This window comes from Aspergillus undulatus (genome assembly GCF_047715775.1).
Source record: "Aspergillus undulatus strain CBS 261.88 unplaced genomic scaffold BDV17scaffold_51, whole genome shotgun sequence".
NCBI lineage: Eukaryota > Fungi > Ascomycota > Eurotiomycetes > Eurotiales > Aspergillaceae > Aspergillus > Aspergillus undulatus.
Genome location: NW_027396655.1, coordinates 71,820 through 86,800, shown reverse-complemented (window position 1 = coordinate 86,800; position 14,981 = coordinate 71,820). Strand labels below are relative to the sequence as shown.

The window sequence follows — 14,981 nt, the reverse complement described above, 5'->3', positions numbered from 1 at the left end:
AGAATTATACTAGGCAGAAGCCTCGAACGACGATTATCATGGTTCGGCCAACCACAGAGGTCAATCCATGGATCTATGCGAAGCATTAAATCGTACTCTCCAAAGCTCCGCTGTGTTATCTTGTACGAGTACGGATGGAGTCCTAGATATACTCAGCCAATCATCACAGTGTATTGCCACGTGCAAGCGGCGAACTATCCAATAAAATACAGCCAAGAACGCTCTTCTCTCCGCAAAGGAAAAGTCGAATTTTATACGAACACGAGTGGGGCTTGATAGGGGTCCTTCCAAACACTAAATTTTCCTAGGCTCCAAAAATACAGGCTCATTGGCCCACGCGATAGTGTATCCTTAAATAACACAAAGGTCAACTTTTAAGCCTTGATTTCTCATCTTGAACATCTGCCCTGCCTCTTCCACCAGTGTCAATACCCAACAATGTATCTTTGGACTCGACAAACAGCGGACGATAGTATCAACTACAAAAATGCCGTCTGGGCATACTACCGATACTACCCCTCCGAGGCAGCAGCCATACTCTTCACGGTCCTTTTTGCCATTAATACTTTTATTCATGTCTATCAACTGTTTCGGCATCGGGCATGGTTTTTCATTCCCTTTGTGATTGGAGGATTTTGTAAGCTGCAACCTCTTCTGCCAGGAGATGTGTTTATAGCAATACTGACAAAACATATAGTTGAATGGGTCGGGTATGTCGGCCGTATCCTGTCCAGTCAGGAAAGTCCCAACTGGTCGATGGGGCCATATATCCAACAAACTATCCTCCTCTTGTTGGCTCCGGCACTATTTGCGGCTTCGATATACATGATGCTCGGGCGCATTGTGGTTCTACTAGATGCCGAGCATCTTTGCATGTTTAGGAAGAAGTGGCTCACAAAGTTCTTTGTGACTGGCGACATACTATCCTTTACTGTTCAGGCTGCTGGTAAGTCGATTGTATTCACCCCAAACCTTCAGATCGGTAGACGGCGTACCTAATCGCAGATAAATAGGTGGCGGTATCATGGCCAGTGGTACCCTTGCAGCTGTCCATAACGGGGAGAAGGTCATCATTACCGGTCTCGTCATCCAGGTTCTCTTCTTCGGGTTCTTCATTATTACCTGTGCGGTCTTCCACAGGCGTGTAGATAAGTCTCCTACGGAGCGCGCATTGGAATTGGAGAGCCCCTGGCGCAAACATCTCATGGTCCTTTACGCGGCAAACATCCTCATTATGATTCGATCTGTATTTCGGCTCATTGAGTATGCAATGGGGAATAATGGATACCTGTTGCGGCGCGAGGCATTTCTTTATGTTTTTGATGGACTCCTCATGCTGGTGACTATGATTTTGTTAAATATAGTCCATCCAAGCGGAGTGATACAGAGGAGCAGGAAGAGTATTGAGCTAAGTCCCAGTGTCTAAAATATTTGTGCCTTCCATTGGAGGTTATGCTTGTCACGAGGTTTCCGTTTCCATGTATGATGTTTTGCAGTCATTTTCTGGTCTCCTTCCACACTTGTTATTTTGGCAATGTTTTATGATGTGCACACTCTGTCTGGTTGGGATTAGTGATATTCAGTGTTTTTCAGCAACCTTAGATTGACCTTGCTTTTCTTTGCTTTCTCAGCCCTTCAAATCTATCATTTATCTCATCCTCAACAGGTATGATACCGGCTCATGAGCCTGTCTGATATAGTATAAGTTCTCGCGGGATCCCTTGTCGGCGTTCAGGCTGGATGTCACACTATACGTCTATAACAACATTACAGGGATTGTTGAGTTATATACCTATTTCCATGCAGTGAATTATATTGTCCTTCCCGTCCATCCTACATGGGCCGAATGTGGTTGGTTGGTTGTCGACTTTGATGATACCCCAGAGTGTGAAGTGTAATTTGATATCATGGCTAAAGCCGAGAGAGGCCCGCGGGGATATACACCAGGAGTTCCGTACCAAAAAAGTGGCCAGATGCTGAGAAAGGAACTATGACGAACCCCTGCATGCTTCTCTGGGGTTTGAAGCATCAAAAGTCCAGTTCAGGCAAAACAATTTCCCTTAATTTTATTTAAGCGCTTAGCTACCTGGAGTGTAGCCTGTTCTTCAACGTTTCGTATGCTCGCACTAACCTTTTTTATCCGAAGTACGAACACGATGCAAACCCGTTTCCAACTTCACGATCTTATCTGTTCTAGAACAACTATCCAGCCAAATCCTAAACAGCGAGCTGCTGCCTGTGAATTATGGTCAAATGGCGTTCCTTCGCAATTCTATGCTGTGGAGCGGCTGCTTCGTGCGGTTTCATTGTCACTAACGCTTCTGCTAATTCAGACCCGTCCGGAGCGCATGATTCTTCCCCAAGGTCAACGTTTGAGGTGGGTAATTTAGTGGGTTAGATACTTATTCCGTAGCGGTGTATGGACAAGGTGTTGGCTGGAGTAAGCCAAATCCTTGGAAAGGGGATTTCCATTCCACGAGGTGCTTCCGAGATTCAATCTCGCAGTCTATGATGCAGGGTCTGATCTACACGAACGTACGTATACGAGCCACGTGAGGTAAGGTTTGGGAACCCACACACCGAGTACCAAGGTTATTTTGAGCGGTGGACCCGTTATTGTACCTCGATTTGGGCTCTCGTTCTCGTTCTCGTACTTGTCCGACTAACCCTTGCCTTGACGTCATAGATGTACACGGCTTGATGAACTCAGCACCTATAAAGGGCCCGACGTTGTCGAGATGATAGGCCCTCCTTCATCCATCATTCTTTGGAAACTGAGCAGCAAGGGAACACTTTTGTCACGCAGAACTATGAAGGCGACAACATTCATCCTCGCGCTTGTCGCCACTGCCAAAGCCACCAGGGCGGTCCCCAGCACCGGTACCACCCCCCTGAGGGAAGAGGCGGAGAAAAAGGACATACTATTTGGGTCCGGTGCGATCAATCCGAGCTATCTGGATGACCCTCAGTTTGCGAAAGTGCTCGGTCAACAGTTCAGCAGCCTCTCTCCTGAAAATGAGATGAAGTGGACGTTTATTCAACCCACCGAAGACAACTACAACTGGGAACCACTCGATCGCCTTGTTGAGTTCGCGGAATCCAACAAAATGGTAGTCAAGGGGCACGGGCTTATCTCCAGCTGCTGCAATCCAGATTACCTGGTCAACATCACCGACCCCACGGCGTTCCGCGCTGCAATAGCAACTCACTTCGAGGCAGTGATGCATCGGTATCACGGCAAGATGGATCGGTGGGACGTTGTCACCGAAGCACTCGCTGCGATGGGCGGCGGCCTCCAGGAAAACGATTTTCACAAGGTTCTCGGCCCCGGTTACATTGCGGAAGCCTTCCGCATTGCCCGGGCCGCAGACGCGGACGCCAAACTCTTCATCAACGAAAACCTCGTCGAGTCCCTCCCAGGCAAGCGCCAGGAACTCTACGACATAGTCTCTGGGCTTGTGGCCGATGGCGTGCCGATCGACGGAGTTGCCTTGCAGATGCACATCACCGAAGTACCCGTTGTATCAGGCGTGATCACGGAAATGGTCAACTCATACAAGGCGCTTGGACTGGAGGTGACAATCGCTGAAATGGATGTCCACACGCTCAACACCACACTCCAGACGCAAATTTACGGCGACGTTGTCAACGAGGCTTTGCACGCCGGAATCACCGATATTAGCTTCTGGGGCTTCACGGACAAGCACGCCTATACTTGGTTACCGGGCGCGAAGCCACTCATGTTTGATGAGAACTATCACGCTAAGGGTGCGTTCTACGCCACTCACGCCGCGCTTAAGGACTTTGTCAGCGGGCACTATGGAGCTTGAGTTCCACTGGAGCATTGGATAGTGCGTTGTATATGAGCGAGGGTTTGCCCGTACTTAGGTGTGAAAATGAAATTTGACAATACACCCTCCATAGCCGCAGCGAGTACCAGATAGTGCACATTCTACTCCCATATAGTTGACTGTATCAGTCTAAGAATGTCTTCATAAGTCCCAAGCCCTCAGACTCTAGACCTTTACGAGTTACAATATGTTCTTGGATGACTTTCAGACGATCAACATAAAAATTAACCCGCATGGTAGTTGATGCAGCCACGGGGCAAACGGCATTAGGGACGCTTGTCCAATTACCTTACGTATTATGTAAATTGCACCGTCAAGGCGGTCTCCTTTGAATACGTTTTTGCAAATGTCGGCGGTATCTTTCCCTTGAGGTAATCCTACGCTATATTAAGTACAGGGTAGCATGGGATGTGCGTCCTCTCCTTAAAGATGATATCGTATTGAGGAAGCAGGTACTAGGTGTCAGCAGCGAAACCTCTAACAGGTTTGCTATTAAGTCACTATTCTATATATTATGGAAGGCGGTTTGCCTCTATTCTATCCTTGATCACCCTCCGAATCCGTTGCGCCGACTCCTTGGGCGTCCTCTCAGGTGTATCGTAATCTATAAACGTCAAACCGAACCTAACACTATAGCCTGAGGACCCTTCTAGTTGCAACATTAGCATAAAAAGAATGCGAGAGCTATCCGCGGTTCGTAACCACAATGCCAGCCTGTAGCGTTATGAAAGGCTCACCAAAGTTATCCATCAGCGACCAATTAAAGTACCCAGCCACCTTTGCTCCGTCCAGCGTCCCCTCGGCAAGAGCTTCCAAGTATAGAAGTATCTCTGACGACATTCATCCTTCACAGACTCTTCTTCTGCTCATCTTCTCTTCCGCGGGGCAGGGGCACCCGTTCTCGGTAATGTAACTAGGCCTCCTGTACTTATTGTAGATCCTCACAAGGTGTTTTCGAAAGCATAGGGGGGCCGCGCGCAGCCAGTCGATACCGCTTAGCTCGCCAATCGAAAGTAGTCTGTGTCCGGCGCCCGGGAGTCGCGGTCTCGCGCGAATTTAGCCGTGTAATATAGTTCATCCCGTAAAAGTCAACCTCGGCCTCGCGCAGCAGGGCAAATTCGGCTTCTGTGCAAGTGGAGAGGAGGTCTCCAAGTTGTGCGCGCATATCCGCGAGATAATCCTGTGTAAGCCTTGACCATGGTTTCGGGTTAGCGACGTTGCGCGTGTGGGGAAAATCCATCGCACGCCCATAACGTGAGGAGTTCCGCCAGTGCTACTTACATTATCGCATTGGCAAACCAGCCTATATAGAGCTCCATCCTTCTGTCAGCCGCTTCGTGGTCCTTGGGCTCTGCTGAATCCCAGGGCTCAAAAAAGTCACCATCAAAAGACGCGCTGATAAGACCTCGTTGCCTGACTTTGAAATCCATGTTATATGGTCTTGCCGCTCTCGGGACTTGCCAACTGTCCAGGACTGGGTTGTCGGATTGCCCTTGGCAACGGCATTGGACTTTGTGCTTCGCCCGGGGAGCTCGGTGCATCTTATTAACCACATTAGCTCCTCATTCTCGGTTGTATCCGGATCCCAGTCACCTTTATACAACCAGTTCCTTACCCGGTCTCCAAACCGCTCATAACACAACCTCGCGTACCTCTCAAAGTCCTTCTGGGACTCCTCAATATCAAGCTAACCGCTGTACCGATCTTGTAGCGCCTGCGGTAGATCCCAGTGATTCAAAAGTCACCCAGGGGTTGATACCCCTAAAAGGTAGCCCGTCTATCAGCTTGTTGTGAAACGCAATGCCCGCCTCGTTGACGAGATCATCTCGTCCACCGAGGGGAATGATACGTGACCATGACAATGAAAACCGGTACGCTTTCGCGCCGTACTTTGCGAGAAGGTCAAGATCCTCGTGATATTGGTGGTATCGGTCGCAGGCGATGTCACCATTGTCTCCGTTTGTACGAGATGGTTCCAGGTGGCTGAAGGTATCCCAGATTGATGGGCCCCGTTCATCTTCGCCGACGGCGCCTTCGATCTGGTGTACTACCGTTGCGAAGCACCACCCGGGGTTCAAGGGAAGCATCATGGTAGGTATCACTGCTGCTTTGACGGTAGCCGCATCAAAAACGTGTTGTGACAATGTAGGCCTGCAGCAAGTCGAAGATTTAGAAGGTAGTAGAAGGAAACGCAAAGCTAGATGACGACCAAGCCTTATATCCTTGTGTCGGAACAAGGCCTGGAAAACGTAAGAGGTAAGATAGAGTTGGCCCTGGGGTGGGCTTCGAGGGCCTGATCCACGGTCAAACCCAACCCGGACTGCGCCATTGGCCGTCAGTCAGGTTAGAGTTGGAAAGTCTAAGCCCACATCGTAGTGTGGAAAAGCCACACCAAGATTAGCCAAACAGGGCAAGCTGGTGTGCGATGACGCCGGGCGCCGTGTGCGCCAACGACTACCTATTTGATGGACTGCTGCGGCATCGTAACATCATCACTCCGGGTCTCCAGTGGACTAGAACTCTGGGATGAAGTGTAACAGCTCCGGTGACTCCAGTGAAGCAGGAAAATGCCTCGCCGTATCCCCTCTAGTCTCAGCAGGGGTAGTTGCTAGAGGACCCTGCTCCACAGAGGGCGTTGTGAACGGTCTTGCTAACATGCATCGTGTACGCAATGCGGCACCTGAGTTTATCGCCCGACCGATCCACGATCGGAGTGTTTCCCGCCGCAATCAAAACGTTCTCAGAGTTCTCAATGGGTGGTGTCGTCCTTTTTTACGGAAATATTTATCGTCATCTATTGAGCAACCTGAAAATGGGAAGGACACCCTTGATTCGGATAGAGGGTATCGTGCCAAAACGCTCCCAGCGCTGTAAAGTCTATCGATGCTCATGGCCTTCGCCCTTCTGAGGAGAATAAGGGCTTTCGGCACAAATCCACCCCGACAGTTGCAATCTGCTGGGGAAAGACCCTCCACAGCTGGTCAGTGAAAACACCGAACTACTGGATTTTAGTTCGCATGCTAATGCAGCAGAGCGATGTTCCTTTCTCCCGATGGCAGAGAGGAGCTGGTGAGATGCAAAATGCAGGGTTCTCCGCACCGTCAGCTGCGCGATACAGGTACACCTTGCGCTGTGATCCTATCAATCAAGGTTTCGTTCAAGCTTTCAGGCAAATCGGTTCTTGCTAGAGTTCTCTCGGTGTACTGGAGGCGAGAGTGCAGCTCGGATGACAGGGATCGTCATCGTCTCGTGCGATGACAGCCCGAAGTGATCGCATTTTCCACCACTTAAGGTCCGCGATCTTGATTAATCTTGATTAATCGCGGAGCCCTAGTGGGGGTTTGACGCGGCGGGATGTCCAAAAAACCAAGAGGACTAATGGAGCTTCGAGCTTTTGGGGCCTTGGGGTATTCCTGTTCCCTGGGGCGGCTTGTCCTGTGAACAGCTCTTGGATCAAGTATCCTTCGAATGTTATCACGCATGAGCGTCGAGTCTGGTATGCAGCCTAGCCCCTCTTCTGTTCAGAACCCTATTTCTCGCGGACAATTGTAATTTACCAAGGCTGCGAATACCAGTCAGGCTGAAGTATCCAAGACTTCTAGCTGAGCATGGGGTGCGTCACCCAAGACGAGTGTCGGGGTGAAACAGACCGAAGGGGCGTGAGTGGTGGCCAGCGCAGCATACCTTCTAGAGTCCTTCCATAACGGACACTAGCAATCGACAGACCCGAAATAGTTCGATGTCAGTACACGAACCCCCTGATTGCTAGTCGGAGTGATGGGACCGGGGACCGGAGAATTGCTGCTACTCCAGATTACCAGCACTGGGCTCCTTCATTGGCCCATCTTACCTGTCCCTGTGGTCCGAGCGGCACTAAACTGATCGCTTTCTCACTGCAGGGGTCGTGCTGAAGGGGGGTGGTCCTCTGCCATTGCGGGCAGTCAATGGCTCTTGCCACGCGGCGTCTCCGGCTGAGTTCCCCAGATTTCAACTGCTGTCGTAATGCTGAATCCTGGATGCAGAACCAAATTAGTCTGGGGCTACGGAAGCACTCCAAATCAGGGAGTGCCCGTGCACATCAACTGCCATTAGCGTGGACGATAACCCTTTCGAGTTTGAGCAGGGTCCGAGTAATATCTTGCGTCCAAGATGTGGGGGTGTATTCCATACGATATCGCTTTCTCACTCGATCAGTCAGGCCGAACGTCCCTGAGGATTTTCGTGGCAAAGACTTCGTTGCGCAATGCTATCCTAGGGCTATAATACGACACTGATCCTCATCCCAATCTCGTCTTATCATTCTTGGTTCATTCGTTCGATCTGCCAAAATCTCGCTCTCATAATGCCGAACTCGCCGAGATCCGGTAACGGCAAGCCAACTCGCGACAACAAGCCGGACAGGGTCCACCGAGCCTGTGATCGGTGTAATAATTCTCGAACGCGTTGCAGCGGCGAGACACCATGGTGCGTCAGACTTCAGTTTTTGTTGGTAAACGAAGAAGCCCTAACAATCTGCTCCCGGGCAGTCGACGTTGTTTTAGTATGCCCACCACCCTACTCGCACCTTCCACATCTAACAGAGCCAGAGCTCAACTACGCCTGTCAGTACGAACGAACTGTCAAGAAGCGAGGACCGAAACGCAAGTCTGCTCAACCTTGCCATCTGAATAGATCATCCATTCCCACTCCGCCTGTATCGAGGACATACTATACCCCAGATTGGACAAGCGCGGACAGTGCTTGCCATGAAGAAAAGATACAACTATGTCCTACGCCCTTCTGGCAGGTAAAGGAAACGGATTCGCAGAGCTCAGCCAGCGCATCAGATCTCGACTGCAGCTTCGAAGCAACGCTCACAGGTTCGTTGTGCAGTTTCCAGCTACCGAACTATCAAGGCTTTTATATGTCCGGTCATAACCATTTTCCCCTGGATCTGAACGTTCTATCCAATGTCGCTGGTTCTGAAAATGATGGCCAGGCCTGTCGGTACCCTTGTTTGAGCCCAGTCCTTCCGCTTCTGAAGGGTACTATGGGTCCGGAGGATGCCTGCGACTTGCTGGACATTTACTTTGCAGATTCGGAAACGGCAGGTCCCAGTACCCATTGCCCCTATGTCCTATCGCCAGTCATTCGCGAAAAATCATTACTACGACATGCAAACCCACGGCCCATGTCTTCTGCCCTGGTCACAATAATATTGTGGTGTGTCGCTCATACCGCAGATCTGGAGGCCCTGCAATGCCCTATTGCCCGCGCCAGGGTCACGCAGCGCCTATATTTCTTATCCATGAAGCTGTTGCGTGCTCGAGACGGTGACCAGTGGCACCTTGCGTCAGGTGAGACTTTTTTGCCCATATCTCCATCTCTCCGGCCGTCAACCTTGACTAACTATCCCTTCATGCGGTGGCCGCTCATCAGAGTCGGAAATGCCTCTATACACAACCGCTGTTGATGAAACCCCGTTTCCAACGACAAGCGACTCCCAAAAGCAGCAGAGTGTCGACGATGTGCTCAGCTATGTCCTCTTAGCCTGCGTCGTGTCCGGAACAGAGTTCAAAGAAGAGTGCTTGAAGTGGTGGAACAAGGCTGTCCTGCTCGTCAAGAGACTAGGATTCAACTCCGAAGGACGGATAGCCGCTCAGACGCCCTCCTCACAGCAGATGTCCTTGGCGGCACGGGAAGACCACGAAGAGCGTCGAAGGGCATTTTGGCTGGTCTACGCCCTTGACAGGCATTTCGCCCTATTGTTCAACGAGCCACTTCACATCCACGACTTCGAATGTGGAGTGCTCTATCCCCTGCCAGAGTGGATCTGGAGAGACCTTGACAATGTTTCGCTTGAGGATATCCCACCGAGACTCTGCGGACCCCCTACACAGGTAACTGGCACCGGCTTCTTCGAATACTCCTCCCCCTAATGACGATACTGGGCGACATCATCGAGCTGGACTCACGAAACAAGCACCCGCGTCTAGGTGGAGTTGATGAGGCCTACCTGGCCAGCACTGTCGAGGGGATGCTCGCTCGCTGCGAGAACAGCCTTGAGATACTGCGCACCGTTCGGACAGCCATGACTTCGATCAACTCCTGTCACAACCCAATGATCCTGCCGACCTCCCCCACATTGCTCGGAGACCCGGCTGATGGTCTGAGCTCGGTATGCAATGAAGAACAACGGACAGCGGTCGTGATTGCGTACAGCCAGTATATCATTAGAGTCCTGCATAGTCTGTTGTGCAGACATATTGACTATGTTTCAATTGTCGAAAATTCTTCAAATTGCGTCTTGCCTTCCGATCTCACCTCCGTCACCGCCAGCACCCTCGCGACAGGAGATGCCATGGTGAATATCCTGGGGCTAGACAAGGGCTTAGCCTTTATGCCTTTCGCCTTCGGTGTATACCTTTTCCATGGCAGCATTAACTTCTTTTCCCTCACCGACCGGATGACTCAAGCGGGAGCGGCGGACATGGCAGGGCGCGGCTATGAAGCTATTGTTCGAGCGAACGAGATCGCATCGGGGGCTTTAGGCACGTCGTATCAGGTAGGCAATTTGATGTAGGACTTGGCAAGTTTCGCATAAGCTAACATCGCGAAGCGCAAGTTCACCCGCATAGTGCGTCAACGGGCCTGTAACGTTGGAGGCATGTACAACATGAGCATTCCAGCTGAGCGTGGGCTATAAGGAATGATATCCGAGGTTGATGTAAGTCTATACTATTAGTTGAGGGACAAAGGTACCTAACCTGTCCTCAATACCTAATCATAATATAACTCGATACCCTGTAGACTCTCGTCTTTCCATACCAGATGGTTTCAAAGAAGGAGTGAAGACACTTTCATCTCCCACGGGGTTCCCGATCTATATCAACCGGTACTCACCAGTAAACTGCGGCAACATCCGCGATATATCCAAATCCGCATATCCACGGATATGGATGTAATCTGATATCCAAATATCCGCAACGATACGATATGGATAGTAAAAGCTATCCGCAGTGCGGATTTGGATATCCTGTAGATAGGTAAATAGTGCAAACTTGACTGAATCTTCGCCAACCGAGGTCCCCTCGACAATGAGTGCCCCAATCGGCAGCACCGCAGTGGTCAGCGGGATTCAATGGACCCGTGCGAGTTCACGCGCAAGCTGCACTTTCAACTCGTCCAGGATCGAATCAAGGGGCTTGAACCGTTACACATCCGTGGTCGGACGGGGTACCTCTTGAAAGCAACTCTATTGTCTCACGGATATATCGTAGTTATCAAGGCCACAACGATGGAGAAGGAGCATGCACTTAAAGCAGAAGTGGGCAATTATCACCGCCTCCGGAGCTTGCAAGGGTATCAAATCCCGGTCTGTTTAGGCAACTTTGAGCCAAACATTGAATATTGGTACCATAGTGAATTAATGACGCATGCAATGATCCTGGGCTGTTCTGAAATTAGGCTTCAGCGGATAATCAACAACGAAAAATTCGGCTTTCTTCCACGAAAAGCGCAATGGATGTCTTTCCATCCTCCGGTCGCACGGACAATGCTGCGGCTCTTCGGAATCAGGAAACTGAGCTAAAGGCTTCTCCGATCTACGACCGGGACAATCACTCGGTGCCAATCTCGAGTTCTCGAATCTGATCTCAACACGGAGAACGCCCACCTTGAAAGCAGCGGGCATCGTCTCATCCCACCCGGCATATACCCAGTCTCGTACGGGTTGACTCCGACAAAGGAGCCTCGGCGCCGCGGTATGAACGTGGTAATCAGGCTTCGCTTCGAAAAAAAGACATGATACGTAGCAGCGTGCGCCAGCAATCTCCGAACTACGCTCTCGCGAAGCTCCAACCTGCTCGCTAACTCCGACACCGTCGCTCCGGCTGCCGGGAAAGACTCTGCAATACCAAGACGAACAATCGGGTGCACGCTGTAGGGAAGGCGCTAAACCATACATCAGCAAGTAAGTGTATATATAGCGACGGAAATGTGACGTGAAACAAAATGCGTATCACTAAAGGCGCAAGATGGGTAGACGGTTCCGAAAGAAGAAGAAGCTGTTGCTTTGGCTCCTTTGCTTCGGAGTCGGGTGCGTTGTTGTGAAGCGGAGTTGGCAGGCCATGCTCGAAAGAGGGTTCGCCTTGTCCTGCTTTGGATAGTTTGGTGGAGATAGTATTTGCGGTTTCGAAGATTAAGGCTGCGCGTTATTTGAGAGTTAGGGTGTCCATAATGGTTATGCTTATGATGCAGGTGGTGTGAGTAGGTCAAGAAAGTAAGTCAAGGGATTAGTGTCAGCGAGGTCTCTAGATGTTGACGGCCAGGAGGACCTAGACTAGTCAGCGAAAAGGCCCTCGACTTTTGCGCACTTTTAAAGAGCACTCAAAGGGAGTAGTTGAAATACATGTCTTCCTCGCGTGCTGCTCAAACTACTAGTACAATCAAGCCGTAATTATCGACATTCATTATACCAGGAACATACCCATCACTCTAGGAACCATTTACTAGATCCGAGACCCTATACGTAGCTTGCTGGCGAAGGAAAACTGTGATCTCCGCGCTGCTATAGAGAATGACAGGCAGAAAAAGAGTCGTCTATACGCTAGATGGTTTCTATAGATGGCCTATTAGTTCAAGAAGCCAGGGGCCTTATTTCGTTGAGAAATGAGCAACTGGACGGATGGCCCGGGAACTACGTTACACACACACACACATGCACATCGTGAAGTCTTAGCCCCCTATACAGTTTAACCAGTTACATCAACTGTTCTCTCTGGGCTGTTCGATTATGGCTGACGATCAAGTTCGCCAACGGCATGGTACTTCTGGATTCTGTTCTTTACGCGGGCGAGCTTTGTCTTCCAAGCTCTCCAGGCCTTGGCTTCCCGTGCTAGGTGGTCCGGCCCCTGTGCAGGAAGGTCCATGAGGGAGAGACCACGAGCGGCAGCATAATTCAACAACCTCCTTTTTCCCTGTGAATGCTGTTAACAAACTATGCCTGTGGGCCACTTTAGCTCAATCTGCACTAGGGATCCGCCAATGATGCTGGTACGACGGGCTCCGGACCTGAGCCTCCTTTTGCAAGCCACTGGCCATGCTGACCTGTGGAGCGACCCGATCGCCAGAGATACCCCAGGTCCCATCAAGTCAGCTTCCCCGCACTAGAAAATGTGAATCGACATCTTGCAAATCTAGAATATTTATGAGTGATGAGTCAAACAGGTCTCAGTGAAAACCACCAGCAGCGAATCAGCAATGTCTGCTGTTGTTCCATGTGGGTCATCGAGACAACGACGAGTCAGCTTGTCTCCATTGTGCATGCATTTACCTCTTATCATTGAGCTGTCTTGCATCTCCTTGACTCACCCCGCAAATATAATTGAGATAACAGATCCACATTGGAATCCGATATCGAAAATTGCGTTTCATCGAAAGCCACCAACGACTGCATCCGCAATCATGTTCCCGTTTTTCAAGCTTCCGGCCGACATACGTCGAATCTGTATCGAGCACGTCCTCTTTGATAGCCGCCCCGCCCCTGAATATCCATCCATGGATAACAGGGCAAAGTTCGATGATATCCGATATATGGCTTGGCGGGCTCGGCCCTACCATGAGATCCGCGACACTCACAGCCCGTCGAATTGCCTCGCCCTTTTCCTCACATCTCGCGAAATGAAAGCCGAGACTAGCGCAATCCTCGCGCTGAAAGGGTCTGCAAAGTACCATCTGGACCTCTCCGTTCTCAACGACAATGATGTTTTTCCAACTTGGCTGTGCGTCCCACAACTCACGACGCGCCTCGATAAACTCTACGTGGACGTGCGGCTCTTCGGCACCATCATAGAGTCAAGCATCGGTCGCAGACAAGGAGGCAACGGCGGACATACCCGCTATGAATGGGACTTTCTTGCCCTGCTGGAGCGTTTCCTGAGGTACGGCCCTGTCGGCCGGAAAAAGAACGCAGACGGCGGCGACTCGTTGATGATGGCAGGGCCTCGTGGCGTTTGCCCCCCCATCATCGACCGTAGCATCAAGGTGGATACCCTAGTTTTGGATTTCTCATCGGCAGAGGACAAGGCGCAAAGGGGAGAGTTTCCGCCTCGTGAGATTGAGTTCCGTGATTGGAACTGTTACCGCTGCGGCTTCGGTTCGCATAGGCACAGCCGTCGTTTGGACGAGTACAACACAAGGCCCGAATGGTTAGCCGAGTTGCTCGCTGACGAGATTGATATGCTTTTGAATTTAGGAAGGGATAGGGAGTTTTTCGCCAAGCTGGTGTACTCGCGCATGCGGATTATTCGTATGTTGGTTGATGGAGAGGTCTTTCGCGAATTCAACATCGCTGAGAGACTTGACGAGTACAAGTATACCGACAAGAAAAAATATGCGCCAGAGTGGCTGATTGACTTGTAAACTGCCGAGAGGATAGTGAATTGTTGTGACTTGAGAATCTTTGTGAAATGAATATAGTTCCTATAAGTCTTATTAGCTGGATATTATACTGTGGTACGTAGTAGACGTTTTTCGAGTTATGGGCAACGTCAAGTTATATCTCTTATTTCTTGTAGGATCTCTTCGCAACCTTCCGGGCTTTTAAAGCAGTTCTCTAGTCTCCTCTTCTCCAACATTTCCCCAATTTCCGTATGGTGGGGGAGTACGAAGTTTCCGTGATGTCCCCGCGGTGGACGGGAATTGATGACATGGTTGGTGGTATCCCGACAAGCCCAGCCATGAATACAATGAGACGGAAAAAGTAAACTGCCCCTGGACTGGAAGCCAAAGATCAATGGCCTGGTTCTGAATCTGAGTCAGACTTACTTCTCTGTACTATGGCCCACGTGGCCCCAGACACGTGTGAGCGTGGCGGCTGCTCAATTGGGGGCCGACCATTCCGCCCCATCCAATCCACGGCACGGAGCATTGCTGAGGATACGAGATGAGCTGGAGCCAGAAGGGATAATTTAGCTCATATACTCTGTCGCAAGCTGATTGCGGCTGAATACTGGCTGCGATGATGGCAAGCCTTGCATCTCGACATTTCGCATTACCTGCACTGGATCCTGCTAGGCTTGCCTCCTCGACAAATCTGATCTCAAGCTACCTGGTTGCAGCAATTCCTGCGATCCAGTAAGGGCCTACAAA

At 50.5% G+C, this 14,981-nt stretch overlaps 5 protein-coding genes across 5 annotated transcripts; 4 read left to right on the top strand and 1 right to left on the bottom strand.

The window, feature by feature from the left end:
• The first annotated feature begins 413 nt into the window (after positions 1-413).
• Positions 414-1,632, top strand: BDV17DRAFT_300185 (RTA1 domain-containing protein). Its single transcript, XM_073764004.1, has 3 exons — positions 414-637; positions 698-946; positions 1,014-1,632. Exons 1-3 carry the CDS (start codon positions 439-441, stop codon positions 1,424-1,426), a joined length of 861 nt encoding a protein of 286 aa, XP_073612490.1. The 5' UTR covers positions 414-438; the 3' UTR covers positions 1,427-1,632.
• A 1,147-nt stretch (positions 1,633-2,779) lies between these two features.
• BDV17DRAFT_271504 (endo-1,4-beta-xylanase) lies at positions 2,780-3,956 on the top strand. The gene has a single exon (XM_073758798.1). The coding sequence runs from the start codon at positions 2,811-2,813 to the stop codon at positions 3,828-3,830; it is 1,020 nt and encodes a 339-aa protein (XP_073612489.1). The 5' UTR covers positions 2,780-2,810; the 3' UTR covers positions 3,831-3,956.
• A 407-nt stretch (positions 3,957-4,363) lies between these two features.
• On the bottom strand, positions 4,364-5,941 carry BDV17DRAFT_283789 (glycoside hydrolase superfamily; the record flags this gene model as incomplete). The annotated part of the gene is made up of 6 exons (XM_073760419.1): positions 4,364-4,500; positions 4,589-4,660; positions 4,703-4,850; positions 4,945-5,041; positions 5,133-5,392; positions 5,552-5,941. 6 exons carry the CDS (start codon positions 5,939-5,941, stop codon positions 4,364-4,366), a joined length of 1,104 nt encoding a protein of 367 aa, XP_073612488.1.
• A 2,252-nt stretch (positions 5,942-8,193) lies between these two features.
• BDV17DRAFT_300180 (Zn(II)2Cys6 transcription factor) lies at positions 8,194-11,077 on the top strand (the record flags this gene model as incomplete). Its single annotated transcript, XM_073764003.1, has 7 exons — positions 8,194-8,319; positions 8,434-8,710; positions 8,747-9,187; positions 9,270-9,730; positions 9,796-10,395; positions 10,450-10,499; positions 11,020-11,077. 7 exons carry the CDS (start codon positions 8,194-8,196, stop codon positions 11,075-11,077), a joined length of 2,013 nt encoding a protein of 670 aa, XP_073612487.1.
• A 1,426-nt stretch (positions 11,078-12,503) lies between these two features.
• BDV17DRAFT_179674 (uncharacterized protein) lies at positions 12,504-14,981 on the top strand. The gene has a single exon (XM_073754919.1). The coding sequence runs from the start codon at positions 13,092-13,094 to the stop codon at positions 14,250-14,252; it is 1,161 nt and encodes a 386-aa protein (XP_073612486.1). The 5' UTR covers positions 12,504-13,091; the 3' UTR covers positions 14,253-14,981.

Excerpts from the sequence above, each read along its gene's own strand:
- BDV17DRAFT_271504 (XM_073758798.1), top strand. The coding sequence starts at position 2,811 with ATGAAGGCGACAACATTCATCCTCGCGCTTGTCGCCACTGCCAAAGCC.
- BDV17DRAFT_300185 (XM_073764004.1), top strand. The coding sequence starts at position 439 with ATGTATCTTTGGACTCGACAAACAGCGGACGATAGTATCAACTACAAA. Across the intron at positions 638-697 it reads CTTTGTGATTGGAGGATTTT|TTGAATGGGTCGGGTATGTC; the intron begins GTAAGCTGCAAC and ends CAAAACATATAG. Across the intron at positions 947-1,013 it reads CTTTACTGTTCAGGCTGCTG|GTGGCGGTATCATGGCCAGT; the intron begins GTAAGTCGATTG and ends GCAGATAAATAG.
- BDV17DRAFT_179674 (XM_073754919.1), top strand. The coding sequence starts at position 13,092 with ATGTCTGCTGTTGTTCCATGTGGGTCATCGAGACAACGACGAGTCAGC.